Source organism: Ochotona princeps, chromosome 10 (genome assembly GCF_030435755.1).
Source record: "Ochotona princeps isolate mOchPri1 chromosome 10, mOchPri1.hap1, whole genome shotgun sequence".
Taxonomy (NCBI): Eukaryota; Metazoa; Chordata; class Mammalia; order Lagomorpha; family Ochotonidae; genus Ochotona; species Ochotona princeps.
Genome location: NC_080841.1, coordinates 49719956 through 49739962, shown reverse-complemented (window position 1 = coordinate 49739962; position 20007 = coordinate 49719956). Strand labels below are relative to the sequence as shown.

Below are 20007 nucleotides of genomic sequence, written 5' to 3'. Positions count from 1 at the left end.
TTTTCCATCTGTGGTGCTGGTACCCCCACAGGTGCCAGTTCATGTTCTGGCTGCTCCATTTCCCATTCAGCTTCCTGCTTACAGCCTGGGAAAGTAGCAGAGCATGACCCAAGGACTTGGGTGCCTGCACCCATGTGGGACACCCGAAAGGAACTCCTGGCTTCCAGCTTCAGACCAGCCCAGCTCTGGCCATTGCAGCATTTTGGGGAATAAAACCACAGGTGTAACATCTCTCTTTGTTTCTCCCTGTCTCTCTGTAATTCTTTCCAAGGCAAAAGTAAATCTTAAAAAAAAAAAAAACCCTGAAATTAATAAGCACAGAAGATAGAGACTGATATAATTTTATATTATAGCCAATCTGTCTTTTAGATTCTGTTATTGCAGTGTTAAAGACAGTGAGTGAGGGTTGGCCATACAGGAAAAGACAGAGTTTTCAGTTTTGCTTTAGGTGTGTGGTTGATTATATCTATCCTTATAAGAGTGCCATACTATTTTGACTATTGTAGTTTAGTGGAAGTTTTCAAGAAACACAGTACTTTTTGTTTTCGAGGTTATTTTGGCTATTTATTTACTTATTTATTTATTTTAAAGATTTTATTATTATTGGAAAGCCGGATATACAGAGAGGAGGAGAGACAGAGAGGAAGATCTTCCATCGATGTTTCACTCCCCAAGTGAGCCGCAACGGGCCGGTGCGCGCCGATCCAAAGCCGGGAACCAGGAACCTCTTCCGCGTGTCCCATGTGGGTGCAGGGTCCCAATGCATTGGGCCGTCCTCGACTGCTTTCCCAGGCCACAAGCAGGGAGCTGGATGGGAAGTGGAGCTGCCGGGATTAGAACCGGCACCCATATGGGATCCCGGCGCGTTCAAGGCGAGGACTTTTAGCCGCTAGGCCACGCTGCCGGGCCCGGGTATTTATTTTGAAAGTTGGAGTTATAGGGAGAGAAATCTTCCATGTCATATCTCAGACTCCAGATGGCTACAGTAAGCAACTTTGGGCCAGGGAGAAACCTGGAGCCAGAAAATTCATCTTTGTTTCCAACATGGGTGGCAGGTGCCCAAACACGCGGGCTTTCCATTACTGCTGTTCCTAGGCTATTAGCAGTGTGCTGGATTGGAATTAGAGCAACTGGGACAGGAACCAGCAAACCATATGGGATGCATAGGGCTCTATTAACCACTTCAGCCCCAGAGTGATTTTTCTGTATGTAAACAATGCCATTGAGATTTTGATAGGGATTGTGTAAAGTGTTTAGATTTCATTGGGAAGTTTTGGTATTTGTCTTAATCTGTTCATGTAGCTATGACAAAACACCATGAACTGGGTAATCATAAAGAACAAAATGATCTCTCAGAATTCAAGAGGCTGAGAAGTCTTCATTGTTACATTCTTAGAATTACTTGTACTAAGTGGTGATCATTCGTTTCAACATGCTGCTAAATCTGGTTTGCTGGTATTTGGTTAAAGAATTTTTCAACAGTAGGTATGATACAATCATTATAGTTATGATTTTTTTTCAATTTTTATTAGTCAGATTTATAGAAAGATCCTCCGTCAGTTGATTCACTCCCCAAGTGACTGCAACGGCTGGTGCTGGGTCGATAGGAAGCCAGGAGCCAGGAACTTCCTCCAGGTCTCCTACACGGGACACCCTGACTGCTTTCCCAGGCCACAAGCAGGGAACTGGATGAGAAGTGGAGCTGCCGGGACTAGAACCAGCGCCCATATGGGATCCTGGGGCGAGGACTTTAGCCGCTAGGCCACGCCGCCGGCCCTATTTATATATTTCAAGTTAAATATTGTATGGCAGTGAATTGAATGAATATCTGATATGTGGCTCTTCTATCAAGTTAGACATTAAAGATATTTATTGACTGTAAAATAGTTCTTGCTGTTTACTTTTGGAAAATAATTTTCATAGAAAATTGATTAATTTTGTAATTTTAATTAAATGAGTACTAGCTTCTTAGTTTTCAATTCTATTGTAAATACTAATAAGCAGATATAACCCATATAACCAAATGTTTTAAAGATCCCAAGAACAAAATATTTAGGAATTCATGCTCTAGGAAAATATATTAAGAATGTACATTTTAGGAATGTGGAACTGAATTGGGTCTATACTTTGTAAATGAAGAAGCAATTTCTTTAGTTTTTCATATTTAGTTTTGATGAGGTATCAGATAGACTTAATTTTGAATTCAAGTCTTATTCAAACCATGTATAAATAAAATATTTATTTATGTAACAGTGTGTTATTTTCTGATGTTAGTATGATAATGTAAATATTTAATTTTTTACTATAGACCATTAAAAGGCATATAAAAGCCTTTCAGCAAATGATAGAAGTTTTCTAATGGATTATGTACTCAATTACCTCAGTCTTCCTTATAATTGGGCTTTTATGTTGGTGGCCTAACTTTACCGATGAGAATTTGATATGTATGTCATTTCCTGGGACTTATGAGTAGCTCATTTAGTCAGATGTAATTGTCAATGAATGCAGTTCTGTTCTTAAGCCTTCTTACAGGGTTTGGCAACTAGATACTAGCTAAAAATATCTAAATGTATATTTTTAATTATATTTCCCTGCAGGATGACGTAGCTTTGCCAGAGACTTAAAAGCTAAGCAGAAAATGAGCTTAACATCCTGGTTTTTGGTGAGCAGTGGAGGCACTCGCCACAGACTGCCCCGGGAGATGATTTTTGTTGGAAGAGATGACTGTGAGCTCATGTTACAGGTAATTCTGTCAGCCTTCCTTTATATGGATCTACACAGAACGTGAAATTAGTAGAAGCCATTGCTCAACTTCTAAGGAAAGCAGCATTATTTAGATTGGAAGTCTCTGACCGTCCCTGTTCTAGCTTTATTGATCACTTTATTTTTTCCCACTTGAATCATTCTAAAAAACCAATTCTAGTTTTTGGGATTATAATACTTTATAAGAACAAGACTCAGAATAGATAAGTATGTTCTCAAGTTTGAAGTTTCACATTTTAGACTTTAAAATGAGACTTGTAAATGATTGATAAAGTTACCGTAATCATGGATACTTCAGTGCTTCCTTTAATAATACTCATTACGATGCCTACCAAAAATTGAACATGGATAAGGGTTGCAGGTCTTTTTAAAAATAAACTCTGTTGTGTATGTTTAAGGTTTACAACATGTTGTGGGATATATAAAATATGAAGCAACTTAACGCATTCATCATCTTACAATGCATCCGATTTTGAGATGTAATATTCATTGTTTTGGTATCTAATCAAATATCTCAAGACTTGTGAAAAAGCAAGGAAATATAACTTTGTTAAAGATTTAATTATTTATTTGGAAGGCAGTTGCAGAGAGAGAGAGAGAGAGAGACTATCCATACCTCCCACATGGGTAGCAGCAACTGGGTACTTGGAGCATCTTCTTAAATGGGATGCCAGTGTTTGCAGGTGTCAGCTTAACCCATTGTGCCACAAAGCCATCCCCATAAGTACAACCTTTAAAGAAGACTTAAAGCGATTGTTTTTTGTTTTAATGGAGTTTAAGCATTTCTACCTGAACAAGAATGATGAGAATGTGAGGATTAGAGATTAAGAAGAGTTTGGCTGGGTTTAATACAATATAAAAATGACAGAGTGATCTTTATGAAAATCTTGAAAGAGAATAGTGGAGTTGGAGAACTTTCACTTTGCAAATTTGTAATTTATAAAAATGCTAGTGATATTAGCTTAAGGGTGATATTTAGAGTAATGAAATAGAATTGAGACACCATAAACAACCCAGGCATCTATTCCTTATATGAGTTGAATTCTATCCCTCCAAGAAACGTCTTGAAGTCCTGTTCTTCCACACCTATGAATATGAGCTTATTTAGAAATGGATCTTCTGGGATAGGATCAAATAATGATGAAGTTATTAGGAAGGACCCTAATCCAATATGATTTGTTTCCTGATATAATAACAGGAAAGTTGGCCAAGTAAAACCAGAGGTGGAGATTAATTATCCCAGTGTAAGTCTTGGGGCCACCTGGGGCTTTCATACCCTGGAATAAGCAAGAAAGCATCTCCTACTACACCCCACCACCCTCCCCCGACCAACACAAATAGATTCTAGAGTGAATGTGAGTATGTGCCTGCCAACAGCTGGATATTTTATTTCTACCTCCAGAATTGTGGAGGAGTAAACTTTTGTTGTTTCAAACTGCTCAGTTTGTATCTTTTGTTACTAGCCTTGGGAAACTATGCCATATGATTTCTGAAACTAGTGCTAAGCTCGTTCACTAGAGGAAAGAAGTCTTTTTAAAATATGATCATGGGACAGCTGAATTTCTGTATGCAAAAATTAACTTCAAATAGATTCATGATTTAAATGCGAGAGCTAATTATCAATAGAAGAATGGATAAAATATATTATATACTTGCAATGAACTATCATTAAGCCATTAAAAAGAATGGAATTGTGATGCTTCATATAACATAAAAGAATATTGAGAACATTATCACAAGATAAATAAGCCAAACACAAAGTATGAATGCTGTACAGTTCTACTTAAATGAAATATCTAGCATATACAGATTAGTTCAGACAGTAGATTCATGGTTACTAGACACTGGGGAAAGTAGAGAAAAGGTTTTATTGCGTAATAATTTAAATTTTCTGTTTGGTGGTAAAAGTATGCCACTATATTATTGTACACCTAAAAATGTTAACAATCACCAGTTCTCTGTAGACTTCGATTTCTACCAATTTTCAGTTAACACTGACCTATACTCTGGGCTCCACTCCAGTGATGCTTTTGTTTTTTAATATTAACACACTGCTTTCTAAAAATATTTATGTATTTACTTACTTGTTTATTTACTTACTAACTTACTCACTTATTTCAAAGACCAGCACATCCAAGTGAGGATTCATTCTCTACACGTCCACAACATCCAGGGGACCAAACCTAGTGATCTGGAAACTCAATCTACATCTCTTTAGAGCTCAGCTATTTGGCCATGAATACTACATTCCAGGATCTGCAAGACAGGGATCTAGAATTAGATGCTCAAGCTAGGAAATGAAGCAAGCAATAAGAGACAAAGACAGAGAACTCCCATTTCTTGGTTCACTAGCAAAATAACTGTGATGGCTTGGTTCATAGGCCAAGAAAAAGATGAAAGCTGGAAACCAAACCCAGGTCTCCCACAGGGCGACAGAGACTTTACCAATCGAGCCACCACGTGCTTCCTCCCAGGATGTGAAATAGCAGGAAGCTAAATCAGGGGTGGAAATCTGGGCTTGAACTCTAGCCAAAGGCTTTACTGCTAGGCCAAATGCCTACCCTGACACTGTTTTATACTGCTGTAGACCCATTCTAATCTCTGAAAAACAGTCCACAATTAGGTTGGCAGCCTGTTCTTTTGGTAGTTTTAATTGATGATGAAATTATTTTGAAGTTTTCTCCGTTACCCCATCTCAGAGCCAGATTTTTTTTCTTTTTGTCCTGTTGTAAGCCAGTTTGTTAGATTGGTTTGTTAGAATTCATTCTGAGCTTTGTAGTTTCATTACATCTAAGACACATAGTTTTTAATATAGAAGTAGTGAAAAATATTCAGGAATTTTAATGAAATGAAATTTATTAAAATTTGAGAGTGAAGTAATAAGTTTGGGATTCCCAACATTCAAGGTGAGTTATCCACAGAAAAGCTGGAAGTAAATTTATGATACTGATTCAAAGAAAGCCAAAGGTGGAGATCTGACAGTTATGCACATGAAAGAGGTCTTGAAACAAGCTTCCATCCTATTTCAGAACACATGTTCTAAATGAGGATAATTTTATGTAGAAAATCTCACACTGCTCCCTTTTCTTTAGATCCTTGGACACCTCATGTGATTTATGCTATAGTTTTCAGTATTAAAGGAAACAAATCCTACAGAATTTTCTTTTGCTGGAACACAAAATATTACATAATAATAACTCATATGATTTCTGTATTTAGAATTGCATTTCAAAGTATTTAATATATGATAGCGCTGGCACTATGGTGTGCAGGTTCAGCCATCACCTGTAGTCTTGGCTGCATTTCAAATTCAGCTTCCTGTTAATAACCATGAGAAAGTGGTAGAAGGTGGCATAAGTGAATGGAACCATGTGCCCATGTGGGAGACCCAAAAGAAGCTCTAGATGCCTGGCTGCTGCCTGGCACATCCCGGCCATTGCAGCTATTTGGGGAGTGGACCAATGACTGGAATATCTTTCCCTCTGTCTCTCCTCTCTCTGTATCCCTGCCTTTCAAATAAGTAAGTAGATAAATGAGTAAAACTTTAAAAAATATAGCATTATTTGGGGCTTGTGCTTTGGTGCTTGTGGTATTGACATCCCATATGGGAGTGCCACTTCCAGTCCTGGCTATTGTGTGTGTAGTCCAGTTTCCTGCTTATGCAGCTGTGATGGCAGGAGAAGATGGCCCAAAGGCTCAGGCCCTGAACACCCATAAGGGAGATCTGGATGGACTTTCTGGCTCACAGCTTGAGGCTTTCCCAGACCTGGCTGTTGCAAACGGTTTGGAGACCATGAGTGGATAGAAGGACTTTCTTTTTCTTTCTCCCTGTATGTTTCTCTGTTGCTCTGCCTTTCAAAGAAATGACTTTTGGGGGGATTTTGTTATGGTTTATTTGAAAGACAAAATTACCAGATAGAGAAAGGGAGTGCTAGAGAGATCTTCTATCTGCAGGTTTACTTCCCAGATGGCCCGGTGACTGAGAGTGTGCGGGGCCCCATAGCTTCAAGGCCTCTGACTTGGTTGTCAGAGGTCAAGTTCCTTAGGCCATGAAACTTTAAAATTTGGTAGACTCAAGAAAGTCAGTTCATTTAAATTCTGTTAAAAGTGGTACATATGAGTTTACTGGAAAAGGTTATCTTGTTGGTTGGTTTCTTCTGGGTATTGATAGCAAATTTCTGTTGGATGGCAACATAGTTTATATTTTCTTAATCTACTTTTGATGTGTGATTTTCTTGTGTTTATCTTCTGTCCTGTTAATATTAGCTGTTTAGGGAAAAGGTTTTGTGTTGTTTTTCTGTGTTTTCTTCCATTTATTAACTTTAAAAATTCCTTTCAGTCTCGTAGTGTGGATAAGCAACATGCTGTAATCAATTATGATGCTTCTACAGATGAACACTTGGTGAAAGATTTGGGCAGCCTTAATGGGGTAAGATTCTGTTGTTTGTCTTACTTGACTATTACTTAAATATTATGAGCAGATTATTGCTTGTATGGTAGTTCCTTTCATTTGCATTTTGCATTAAATACTAAGTATACAAGTATAGCATTAATGCTCTGCTACACATATGGAAACACTAAAGGAAGCTAGAAAAATTATAGCACTTAGAGTATTATAAAATAAAATTTGAAACTAACCTGTATTCCAAGAAACTGTATAAGCAAGGTGATTAATTGTTACTTCTTTGTAATGGCTGAAAAAGACATATTTCTTCCAAAAATTTATGAATATGAAAGGCAGACTGAGAGAGAATCTTTTGGTTCACTCTCCAAATGGCTGCAGTGACTGGGTCTGGGCCATACCATGATCAGGAGCCAGAAACCCCAGCCTGGTCTCCTACAAGGTTGCTAGGGGCCCAGATATTTAGGTTCTCTTCCACTATCTGTTAAAAGTGGGCACTGGATCAAAAACAGAGCAGCTGGGATTCAGTGATTCTGGTATTATAGGCAATTGCTTAGCTCACTGCTTCATGATGCCAGTCCCTGAAGAAGACTTACTTAAGGAAATGAGACTGTAAGCTTGACCTTGCTAAATAACTTAGAGTTTGTAATTTGAGAAATTTTCTATTTCTGGAGTAAATGCTTTCTTATTCCTTTGGTCTTCACTCATTTAGCAGGATATCAAAGAATACTGAGGTGTTGAGTATTCGTCTGTCTTCAAATTCTTAACTTTCCTATTACTCTGCTATTATAAGCAAATGTTCTTATCTTGGCTATTGAAATGTTTTTTTAAAGATTTACCTACTTTGGAAGAATTACAGAGAGGAAGGGAAGTAGGGCAGGGAGATCGAGCAAGAGAAAATTTGAATCTTGTATCCACTGGATCACTTCCTGTGATGGCCACTGCTGGGCATGACTGAGGCCATAAGCCAGAACTTCACTTGGGTCTCCCATGTGGGTGGCAGGGACCCAAACGTTTGGCCATCTTCCATGTCTTTTCCCAGGCCAGTTGCGGGGAGCTGGATCAGAAGTGGCTAGGGGAGAGAAGCACATGGCATGCCCGAGTTGCAGGTGGCCACTTCATCTGCTAAATCATAGTGCTGGCTCCCTGCTAACTCCCTGTTAAAATTCTTAAAATACGTTTAGGTGAAATTAAATGTATACCAGCTGCATAAAACTGCTACTGTATTTCCAAATACATATTAAAGAAGCAGACTTTTGGCCTAGTACTTAATGTGCCTGCGTCACTTTTTGAGTACCTGGATTTGAATCCTGGCTTCACCTCATGACTCCATCTTTCTGCCAATTAAGGCTGCAGGAGGGTGTGGTGATGAGCCAAGTACTCGAGTTCCTACCACTGATACGAGAGATGCAGATTGCCTTCTTGTCTCCCAGATCCCAACTGAGATCCCAGCCCACCTCCAAACTGCTGCAGAGGAAGCATGCGGGGAGCGAACCAGCAGATGGAATGTATTTCTGTGTCTTACTGCCTCTCAGCTAAATAAATAAAAATTAAATCTAAATATATGTTTAACAGTAATATGTATGAGTATTTTTATTTAGTTGCGAATTGGCCTGGTGCTGAAAGAGATTTGTATTTATTCTTTGAGATACTTTTTTTGGTAATCATGTGTATTTTTTACAAGCTCTATTTTATTTTTATTTGAAAAGAGAAGTTACAGAGAAAAGGAGAGACAGAAAGAGTGTCCTTTTGCTGGCTCACTCTCCAGATGGCCACAATGGCTAGAGCTCAGCCACTGCAAAACCAGGAGCCAGGAGCTTCTTCCCTGCATCACATGGGTACAGGGACCCAAGAACTTGAGCCAGCCTCCACTGCTTTCCCAGGACGTAAGCAGGGAGGTGGATCTGCAGTGGAGCGGCCAGGATTCGAACCAGCACCCATATGGAATGCTGGCACCATAAGCAGAATCAGCCTACTACACAATGGCCCCATGTATTTTTTAATTTTTACGATTCATTTTTATTTATTTCAAAGGCTGACTTACAGAGACAGAGAGGAAGTCGCAGAGAGATCCTTTATTTGCTGATCTACTCTCCAGTGACTGCAGTGGTCAGGGCTAGACCAGGCTAAAATGAGGAGCCAAGAGCTTATCCTGGGTCTCCTACATGAGTGTCTGGGCTCAGGCAGCAAGCAGTTGTGCCGTCCTCTGCTGCTTTCCTATGCTCATTAGCATAGGATTGAAACTAGAGCAGCCAGGACTTAAACCAGTACACTCTGTGGTTTGATGGTGTTGTAGTCAGTAGCTTAACTTCCTATACTACCACATTGGTCCTAGTAGTCATGTTTTTCTATTGGTTCTATTCACAGCACATAAAATTAAATCAATATAATTTTCAGTGAAGTCCCTCACATTTCCCATTACCCACTTTTTCACATTAATGCTCCACCACATTTTCTCTCAACATACTTCCAAAGCAGCAGTCTTTATAACTGTCTTTTTCTACAATTTGATTTCTTAGGCTGTCTTCAGGCTAGTAGGTTTTCCATCTCCCTTGCTGTTTATAAAACATTCACAGATTTTTTTTTTTTAAGATTTATTTTATTTTTATTACAAAGTCAGATATACTGAGAGGAGGAGAGAGATAGAAAGGAAGTGGAGCTGCCGGGATTAGAACCAGCGGCCATATGGGATCAAGGCGAGGACCTTAGCCACTAGGCCACGCTGCCAAGCCCAACATTCACAGATTTTTATAAGCTGATCTCAAATTTTACTTTATCCTGACAAGATCAGAGAGAAGTCACTTGCACTTAGAAATATAGCTTGCTAATGCTGCTAAGTTGTTGAAAAGATCAAAATAAAGGAAATGGGCAAAGTAGGTACAGTTGGTTCTAACGTGAGGCATTGAAGTTTGTAACCTAGCTCTTATCTTGCTGAATTTGTTCTCTTTCACACATCAGTAACCTTCACTTTAAATGCTGTGTTGGGTGCTTTATTAGCTTTGTCTGAAGTCCTTAAGAAATTAAAAGAAAATGCTTATTTAAAAAAAAAGAATGCATGGATTTTTTTTTTTTTTAGTTTTTTTGAAGTGATTACATTGCATTATGTGAAGTTTTATAGGTACTGGGATTCCCCCCACCCCTCTCTAAACCCTCCACCATGGTGGGTTCCTCCACCTTGTTGCATTACCACAGTTCTGACGAGATCGGGCGCGTTCAGAGTGGTATGGCTGTAGACTGCATTACCACAGTTCAAGTTCAGTTGAGATTCTTTCATTTGCAAGCATTTACCAAGCATACAGTCCAGCATCTTATTGTCCAGATAAGTTCAGCAGTTTCTTGGGGAGACTATCTCTGGTCTGAAGGTAGAGCCAGCAGAGTATCATCCTGATCAATTAAAAGCCCCGACATAACATCAGTAACAATTTGTAACGTTATGGAATTAATTGACTTGGTATTGAGTAACCAATATGTTAAAAGAAAAAAAAAAAGAATGCAAGTTCTGAACCACATCCTGTGACTTCTTCATTGACATTTCAATTACTAGTTTATATACAACCGGGTTCTATACACCTTAAAATGGCTATAGATTACTATTCAGCTGTCTCATGTCTATTTTAATTTTAGTATTTAGCAGTTTATAGCATTGAAGCATGATTTTGCTGAACCTGGCTGTTTTTTGGGTAGTCTAACTCTATAACTCTAACAAGACATATGTCAACAGTTTAGGTGAACAGTTTTAGGAGGGGTGTGCAGAGAAATCTTCCATACCCCAGTGAGGAGTAACTAATCTTTGTGTCCCACCCAGTGAGGTATAAGTGCATCCACGCTGACCGTTTCCTGTCTGATTCTAAGCTTTCCTTGTTGTTCTCTGTGTATCTATTCTAGATTTTTTGGTTTTTTGTTTGTTTGTTTTGAGGGGTTTCTGGAGCAATCCTGATGGTCATTGTGAGAGAGAGTGGGGACCCAAAGTCAGAATCAGGCAAGGACCAGAGAAAGCTCCCCTCCCTAGTCCCGAAGGTAGTTTACTGTTCTATTTCTGCGGACCGCTCAGGGCTCCTGGTTGTCGTTCCGATGACCTTGGATCCGAATGCATGGATTTTAAATTTCTTTTTTTTTAAGATTTATTTATTTCTATTGGACTGTCAGATATACAGAGAGGAGGAGAGACAGAGAGAAAGATCTTCTGTCCGATGATTCACTCCTCAAGTGACCGCAATGGCCGGTACTGCGCCGATCCAGAGCTGGAAACCAGGAGCTCTTCCAGGTCTCCCACGCAGGTATGGGGTCCCAAGGCTTTAGGCCATCCTTGACTGCTTTCCCAGGCCACAAGCAGGGAGCTGGATGGGAAGCAGGGCCACTGGGATTAGAACCAGCACCCATATAGGATCCCGGCACATTCAAGGCGAGGACTTTAGCTGCTAGGCTACTGCGCCAGGTCCGGATTTTAAATTTCTTTGCACCAAAATAAACCATTCCATTTTCCACAAATTTCATATTAAATCTGCTTTTATATCTCTCTTGCTATGGATAATAATCTCATGAATAGTTCCTATACCTTCTCTTTCTACAATTTTATTTAAAGTCCCAACATTTGTGCAGTACAATAAACCCAATAACTCTATTGACTAGATTTGAATTAATTTTTATTTTGGAAAATTCGTTTTTTTGAAAGTTTATATGATATGTTTGATATTTGATTTTTATGTATTTTTATATGAATTTTCAAACTAGTTTTCAACAATATCTGTATGTAAAACTATATAGTTTATTCTAGTTTTCATAGAATATTTTGTCTTTGAATATGTTCTTTAAAAAGTTTTTATTTTGACTGCAATACTATTTTTGTGTCCTGTATATTATACTTTTAGAAATAATAAGAATTACACAGTGTTTAGTCTTTTAAGGAACTCTAACCACACCAAGTTTTTGTAGTAAAGAAATCAGGTGAAATATGAACTACTTAATGGTTGCAAGAGTTCGCTCTTGACTAGGCTCAAGCTTGGAACTGGAAACTGCATCTGGGTTCCATGTGAGTGGCTGCTGCCCAAGAATGGGGGCCCTCTTCTGCTTTCTTTCCAGGAACATTAGCAGGGAGTTAGATCAGATGCAGAGTAGCAGGGTCTTAGGCTCCAGCCCGTACTTCTGTCACAAATGAAGGCCTAACCTGTTATACCCTAACAAAAGGGAAGTACTTTGTGCAGCTATGGTTAAAAATGATCCCTTCCAGGTATTTGGCCTGGAACTTATGGAACCAGGTAAGATGCCTACACTCATATCAAAGTGCCTGGTTTTCATGCTCTCTTTTGGTCCCTTACTTTGCCTCCCTGCTGGTATAGACTCTGAGAGGTAGTGTTCGTGGCTCAAATGATCGGATTCTTGCCCCTCATGGAGGACATAACACAGACTGACTTTTTTATTCCTTGTGGTTCCAGGCTCGGGCCAGACCCTTGTGGAGATTTGGGAGTGAGCCCTCAAATGAAAGAATTTTCTCTCTGTCCCTCCGTTTTTCTTAGGTGTATACATTATATTATTGCCATCAAAAAGGAGGATATTCTGCCTGAGGAAGCTGAAACCAGTTCAGCTGTTGCTGTTTTTGAGTTATTTTCCTAAAAGTTAGTTAAAGCTTCTAGTATGGGCAGATTTTTTACCTGAACGCCTTCCTGCTGTTCTGTCTGGAGCTGTATCCTCTGTGATAGCCACCTTGGACTCCATTGTTAGCACTCCTATTCCATTCCAATCTTGCATTTTATGACTAGACTGTCCCCTTAGCAATTTATGGGTTCCCTTTGCATGGTGGAATTCCTTCTTGTGGTGGTGAATTATTCTCATTGAAGATGTGAAAGGAAGGGTTAGAGAAGAAGAGGAGGCCTTTATGGCTGGCAGAATGACTTGAAGTGGTTGTACCCATGGACACACAGTACAGTTCTTCAGCGTATGCCTATAATACATGGTGAGTATATGATTTTATACGACCAGTTATGTAATGTAATTTAATCTATAAGATAGTTGTGTATACATTAATTTGTATTTATCTGGTTTAATTTGCTTCTTTGGGACTAGTGGTTTGGATAGAAAACTTTGGGGAGCTGGTTTGACTTAGGTAACCAGTCTTTACTGATATGAAGAACATGTGGTCTTTGTAGTTCAGAGATCTCCGCTTCAATCCCAGCATTATGTTGTGAGTTCTGAGAATTTGCTTGTTATTCTCTACACCTCGTTTTTCTCATCTGGACTACCTACAATTTAAAGGTTTAATCCAGTGGCATTGATGTACAAACAAAACACAGTCTTTATGTATCTCATTTATTAAATGCTTCATATTTGATTTACTGAAGTGATTTTCCCCTCTAATACTATTACACATTTTCTTACTTTATCCCAGATATTTTCACTTGAATTTTTTGAGTTGAGTCTTTTCTGACTCATGCTTCCTAAGCTTTCATAAACCTTTCAGTATCCTTGTCAGAAATGACAGCAAATTAAAATTATGTCTCATTGTCTCTGAAAATACCTAATATTTTTGTTAAGCGCATGGTTGATGCTTAATAGCTAACATAATTGACCAATTTTAAACTTTAACTGGACCTCATAGGTCATCTTAAGGCCTTTCTAGTAAATATAGTGTGGTTAGATTGTTAGACAGCTTTTTTTTTAAAGATTTATTTATTTTTATTGGAAAAGCAGGTTTTTACAGACGGAGAAGAGACACAGAGAGGCCTTCCATCCTTCTGGTTCACTTCCCAAATGGTCTCAGTGGCCAGAGCTGAATCCACCCTAAGCCAGGAATCAGGAGATTCTTAGGTCTCCCTCATGAGTGCAGGGGCTCAGGACCTCGAGCCATCCTCTACTGCCTTCCCAGGTCATAAGCAGGGTGTGGGATCAGAATTAGAGCATCCCAGACACCAACCATTGCCCATATAGGATGCTGGCACCGCAAGCAGAAGTTTAGTCTACTACCCCAGGAAACCAGCCACTGGTTTTGTTTTGTTTTTTAGTATATTTAGAGACTGGAACTTTATGATATACTATGATACACTTTATGGCTTTTTTTTTATTGTTTGTAAGTCACAACTCTTCTCAACTTCCTTAGCAAGGGGAGGACTTTCCCAAATAATCTGTCATAGCAATAATGAAATAAAAGGTTGAACAAATGTAATTAAAATGTTAAAAAAAGATTAAAAATAACTTTTGAAGTTTCAGTTTAGTAAAGGCAATTTTGTTGGTTATTTATGAGATTTATGCATTCTAAATAATTATTATAGAATTTGTTCTGTGTTCTATAGCAAATTATGGCTCTTTAACTCTTAGTATGCCATGCAAAAAAGACTCATTACCATCCCTATTTACCACTTGTGTCTATTGGATGCTTGATATATATCTTTTCAACTGTGCAGAGAAGGGATACAGAAATAATATATCCAAATGTTTTATATGTCTTCCTGGAAAGATGAACAGAATTTTGATTATTGCAATATGAAAACTGTAGGATGATAAAATGATGATTTGTGTCACTCTTGCATCATCCCTCTGTGTCAGTAATTTGTACTACGATAGCCACTTTCCACTTAGAGCTATTGAACACTAGAATAAATTTACAAGTGTTGATTTTACTTAGTAGCATATATAAACACAAATGTATCTATAGTATAGGTATTTATAATATATGCATATATGTAAAGTGAATATATTGATTATTGCTGAAATTAATTTTAGTACTTAGGGTAAATTTAAAATACACTAATAGAAATTATTTCACCATTTTCTTGTTATCTTTATGTACTCACGAAATATTTATTGTATGTGGCTTGACTTGTTGTTTGTAGTGTGTTTTTGTTAGATAATATTCTTGTAACTTTTTTATCTTGTAATTTTCTACATTGTTATAAATAATTGATAAATCAAGATGAAATAATTGGCACGGTGGTGAAGTAACAGAATTTCAACAAACAGGAAAATAAGTTGACTAAGATCTATAAAGTATCTTAGATTCATGAAGGGATCAAAATGATCCCTGTGAGAAATGCATAATAGAATGCTCTTATATTTTGTTTAAAAGATTTATTTATTTTTAATGGAAAGTCAGATATACAGAGTGGAGGAGAGACAGAGAGGCAGATCTTCTGTCCGATGATTCACTCCCCAAGTGAGCCGCAGCGGCCTTGCTTCACCAACCCGAAGCCAGGAGCCAGGAGCCAGAAAATTCCTCCAGGTCTCCCACGTGGGCATGGGATCCCAAGGCCTTGGGCCATCCTTGACTGCTTTCCCAGGTCACAAGCAGGGAGCTGGATGGGAAGTGGAGCTGCACATATGGGATCCTGGTGCATTCAAGGCGAGGACTTTAGCTGCTAGGCCCTGGCGCCGAGTTCAAAATAGAATGATCTATTGCATTTTTTTGGTTTTTTTTAAAGATTTATTTTTTATTACAAAGTCAGATATACAGAGAGAGGAGGAGAGACAGAGAGGAAGATCTTCCATCCGATGATTCACTCCCCAAGTGAATTGCAACGGGCCGGTGCGTGCCGATCCGAAGCTGGGAACCAGGAACCTCTTCCAGGTCTCCCATGCGGGTGCAGGGTCCCAATGCATTGGGCCGTCCTCGACTGCTTTCCCAGGCCACAAGCAGGGAGCTGGATGGGAAGTGGAGCTGCCGGGATTAGAACCGGCGCCCAAATGGGATCCCGGCGTTCAAGGCGAGGACTTTTAGCCTCTAGGCCACGCCGCCAGGCCCATATTGCGTTTTTTTGTAAGTTAACTTTCTTGTAGTTATTTGAAACAATTCTAAGAACAAGATTTAAGTATCGATCTTTAGAAATAGTTGGAATTTTGCAAATAAGGGTAAAATTGTATCCAGTGAATCCATATGGTATATTAAGAGCTAATTTAAAAAAAAAAGATTAAAAAATTTTTTAAAAATTTAAAAAAAGATTTACCTAGTTTTATTGGGTAAGCATATTTACAGAGAGGAGAGACAGAGAGAAAGTTCCATCCACAGATCCACTCCCCAAAAGGCTGAAATGGCCAGTGCTGAGTGGATCAGGAGCCAGGAGCTCCGTGTGGGCCAAGTATTTAAGTATGTGCCAAGAGCATTGGTGGGAAGTGGGGCAGCCCAGACGTGAAACAGTGCTCATATGGGTTGCTGGTGCTTTAAGGCGGAGGATTAGACAGTTTACCCATCGAGCCAGCCCAAATGTTACATTTAACATTTGCCCAATGTTACATTTTATTTTTACATTTTATATAAGAGTAGTAGCTTTTATAGTTGGCTTAACTTTTAGGGATGATTCTAAACACATGGATTCATCTTGTACCAGGTTTTTCTTTTCTTTTCTTTTCTTTTTGTCTTTTTAATGATAGTGACAGAAGGGCATGATTTGAAATAATTTATTAACCTGTAGGATGCATGGCACATTTTTTCATACGCAAGATGTGTTAATCAGTATATATGTGCTTTTAAATAGGAAATTTGAAAGCTTATATGTTTGAAGTGTAAGAAATTATACTGCATATGTACTAAACATGTTTTCTTTTTCCTTACAGACTTTTGTGAATGATGTAAGGATTCCAGAACAGACTTATATTACTTTGAAACTTGAAGATAAGCTGAGATTTGGATATGATATCCTTATATGACTGCGTATTTACTGAATTTATTAAGAATATTTGATATAAAAGAACATTTCTTAAGATGAAAGAATTCGTAGTATGGGTATGCCTGAAAGCTGATTATTGGTTGTCTCCCCAGAGTACAGTATTTTGTGCTTTGAAATGTTGTATTTGTTGTTGTTGCTGTTGTTATGCCTGTTCCTAAAAATAATTTTGAAAAAGTTGATTACTCAGTTTTCCCTGAGTAACCCTAACTGCCTCCTTTGATCCGTTTCACTAATAGACTCTCTTCAGTGCTGTTGCATATATGATTTAGGTATCAAGAATGCAGCCCAGGGATTATTGTCAATACAAATCAACTTCCTGGGAGAAATGTGAGAATTTAAGCCAATTTTTCTTCTATTTCTTCCCTTATGTTTTACTTGTTGTATCTATCTACATTGCCTGTTTAAAACTTTTTATTATACTCTGTTTTCTAAGACTGTTCACTATTGAGCACATTGTACTTTTAGTATGTATTTAAGTTTCTTTTATTAAAAATAGGAGTCCTTATACTATTGCAATAATGCAGGGGAAATCAGGAGGGGGAGAATTTGGGGAAGAGATAAAGGAAAATCAGAGCCTGTGGAATCGTGTCATGAAATTAAAAAATTAAAAATTTTCAAGAAGGCAAAAAAAATATAGTCTAAGTTCAAAAGGTATAAACCGTCAACACAGAATAATATATACCTAGCAAAGTTCTCATTTATAAATGAAAGTGAAATAAAGACTTTCCAAAGCAAAAAAAAAAAAAAAAGATTGGGAGTCTAATAACAAAAATAACCTATTAAGCATATTGATGGTCAGAATGGGCATTGGTTACTCTGAGAAAATATAGTTCCACATATTGTTTCTGCTCAAAGTAAAAACTTATTCCCTAAAATCTGTGAAACATAAAAAATAAAATTTACATAGGTTTTTAAAGCACAAAGCTAGGGCCTAGTAGGTAAAACAGCAGTTGGGACATCTACATTCTGTATCAGCGCTCCTGGGGTTGAATACTGGCTGCGCTTCTGATCCTGCTTTCTGCTAATGCACCCCCTTAGAAGCAGTAGGTCATGGCTTGAATACTTGGGACACTGCACAAGGGCAGCCCTGCCTTTGGTCTGTCCCAGCCCAGACTTTACAGGTATTTAAGAAGTGAAGGACCGGATAGGCGTGTCCCTCCTATCTACCACCTTTCTTGCTCTCTCTGCTCAAACTTTCAAATAAGCAAATGTGGTATGTTAAAGTTTATCACATTTACCAACCACCCAGAAACTCAAGATGGTGAGCTGAGGCAGTGATTGAACTTATCTTGATTGATTTCTCTTTTATTAGGGACTATTCTTGGTTACTTGTTGTTAATTTTTTTGTAAAATATTGCTTAATATACTTTACTCATATTTTGATTTTGGTTGGTTCAGGTAGAATTACTTCTTTTACTTCATTTTGTCCAGAAGCAAAAGTCTGAGAAGTTGATTTCAGACATCTTGGATATATGGGTTGAATTCAGAGAGAAGCATTGGCTAAAAACAAAAATTGGGGAGTCACCATTGTGTAAATAGTACGTAAAATCTTGACAATGAAATGAGCTCACCAAAGTAGTGGATATAGATTGATAAGAGGTTCAAGGGTCCAAATTTGCTATATTCTAAGGTTAAGGTGCAGGAGGTGTGGAGATGCTAGGAAGAAACCATTAATGAGCTAGGAGAATAATCAGTTTAGTTTGGTTTCCTCTTTTGGTGTCAAATATTCAAACATTGCTTAAATATCTTAAATCTCGAAATGACCCTCCTCAAAGTCCCAATCATAGAAGTTATTATAGGAATAGAATCCAGTACCTTCTTTAAAATTGGAGTCATATCTTTCTCTCCAGAGAAATATGTCTGTAAGTATATAACCTACAAAATACAAAGTGGCAAAACAATATTGTCATGACATCTAAAACCATGAATAATTTTTTTTCACTCAACTTATCTAGAATGTTTTCTTAACATTTTTTATTAGGAAGTCAATTTACAGAGAGAAGGAGAGACAGAGAGAAAGATCATCCATCCACTGGTTCACTCCCCAAGCAACCACAATAGCTGGAGCTGAGCCGATCCAAAGCCAGGAGCCAGGAGCTTCTTCCAGGTCTCCCACAAGGGTACAGGGTCCCAAGGCTTTGGGCCATCCTCCAGTGTTTTCTCAAGCCATAAGCAAGGAGCTGGATGGGGAACTGGAGCAGCCATGACACAAACTAGCACCCATATGGGATGCTGGCAGTTGCAGGTGGAAGAATTAGTTGAACTCTTGGGCCAGCCCCCAATGATTAATTTATACTTAAAATACGACAGGTTGCATTGTTTACTGAAAGTCCAGATTATAGTTATAAAATGACTCAGGGGGAGATAAGCATAATTAAAATTAACCTTTGAAGCAGACATGTGGTACAGTGGATTAAACCATCACTTGGGATGTCAGCAGCACATATAGAAACTCTAGAGTCAAATCCTGCGTCTGCTTCCAGTCTGACTTCCTGCTGATTCACATCCTGGGAAGCAGCAGATGATGGCGCCAGTGCTTCAGTTCCTGCCACCTACCTGGGAGGGCTTGATAGCATCCTGGCTCCTAGCTTCAGCTTTGCCAGGTCCTGAGACTGTTACAGCCCGTTGGGGAAGGAACCCTGCGTGTGTGTGTGTGTGTGTCTCAAAATAAATGCACATTAAGGAAATTCAGGATTTTTCATTCACACAGTTATATATTTTTTCTGATTAGTGTGGCTGATATCCATTACAAAACATGAATGCCCTTTCCAAATTTCATAAAGGTAGGTTATTTCTCAAAATTTAAACGGACAAAATTTAAGAAATTAATAGAGAGCAAGAGTTGGATCAAAGAATGAAATGACAGAAAGGATATTCTACAAGTTGGAAACTATTCCCTTGCTAAACTGAAATAATGTAATTCTGTGAAATTATAGGAAAAATTAAGCAGCAACATGAACTTTCTCCTTGGAAATTTTTCTGCCATTGCCTTCCTTAGTGTTCAGCATCTTCCAAGACATGCCTTGTTAATTATAGTGTGATACAGTTCAGTGTATTATATATGTTTTTACCAATTATAATTAAATAAGAGAAATTTTCCAATTTAATAGGAAATCTAAAAAGAGGAGTATTTTGGATAATCTTAAGAATTTCTAAGGATAACTTTAATATGTATTGAATGTATATGTATAG

General features: G+C 38.2%; 1 protein-coding gene across 1 annotated transcript in view; it reads left to right on the top strand.

The window, feature by feature from the left end:
- Positions 1–20007, top strand: part of CEP170 (centrosomal protein 170) — a 115866-nt gene that overhangs the window by 16406 nt on the left and 79453 nt on the right. The window contains exons 2-4 of the mRNA XM_058669409.1: positions 2598–2743; positions 7103–7192; positions 16703–16781. Of these exons, the coding sequence (XP_058525392.1) occupies positions 2639–2743; positions 7103–7192; positions 16703–16781 (274 nt within the window). The 5' untranslated portion in view covers positions 2598–2638. The remainder of the gene's footprint in view (positions 1–2597; positions 2744–7102; positions 7193–16702; positions 16782–20007) is intronic.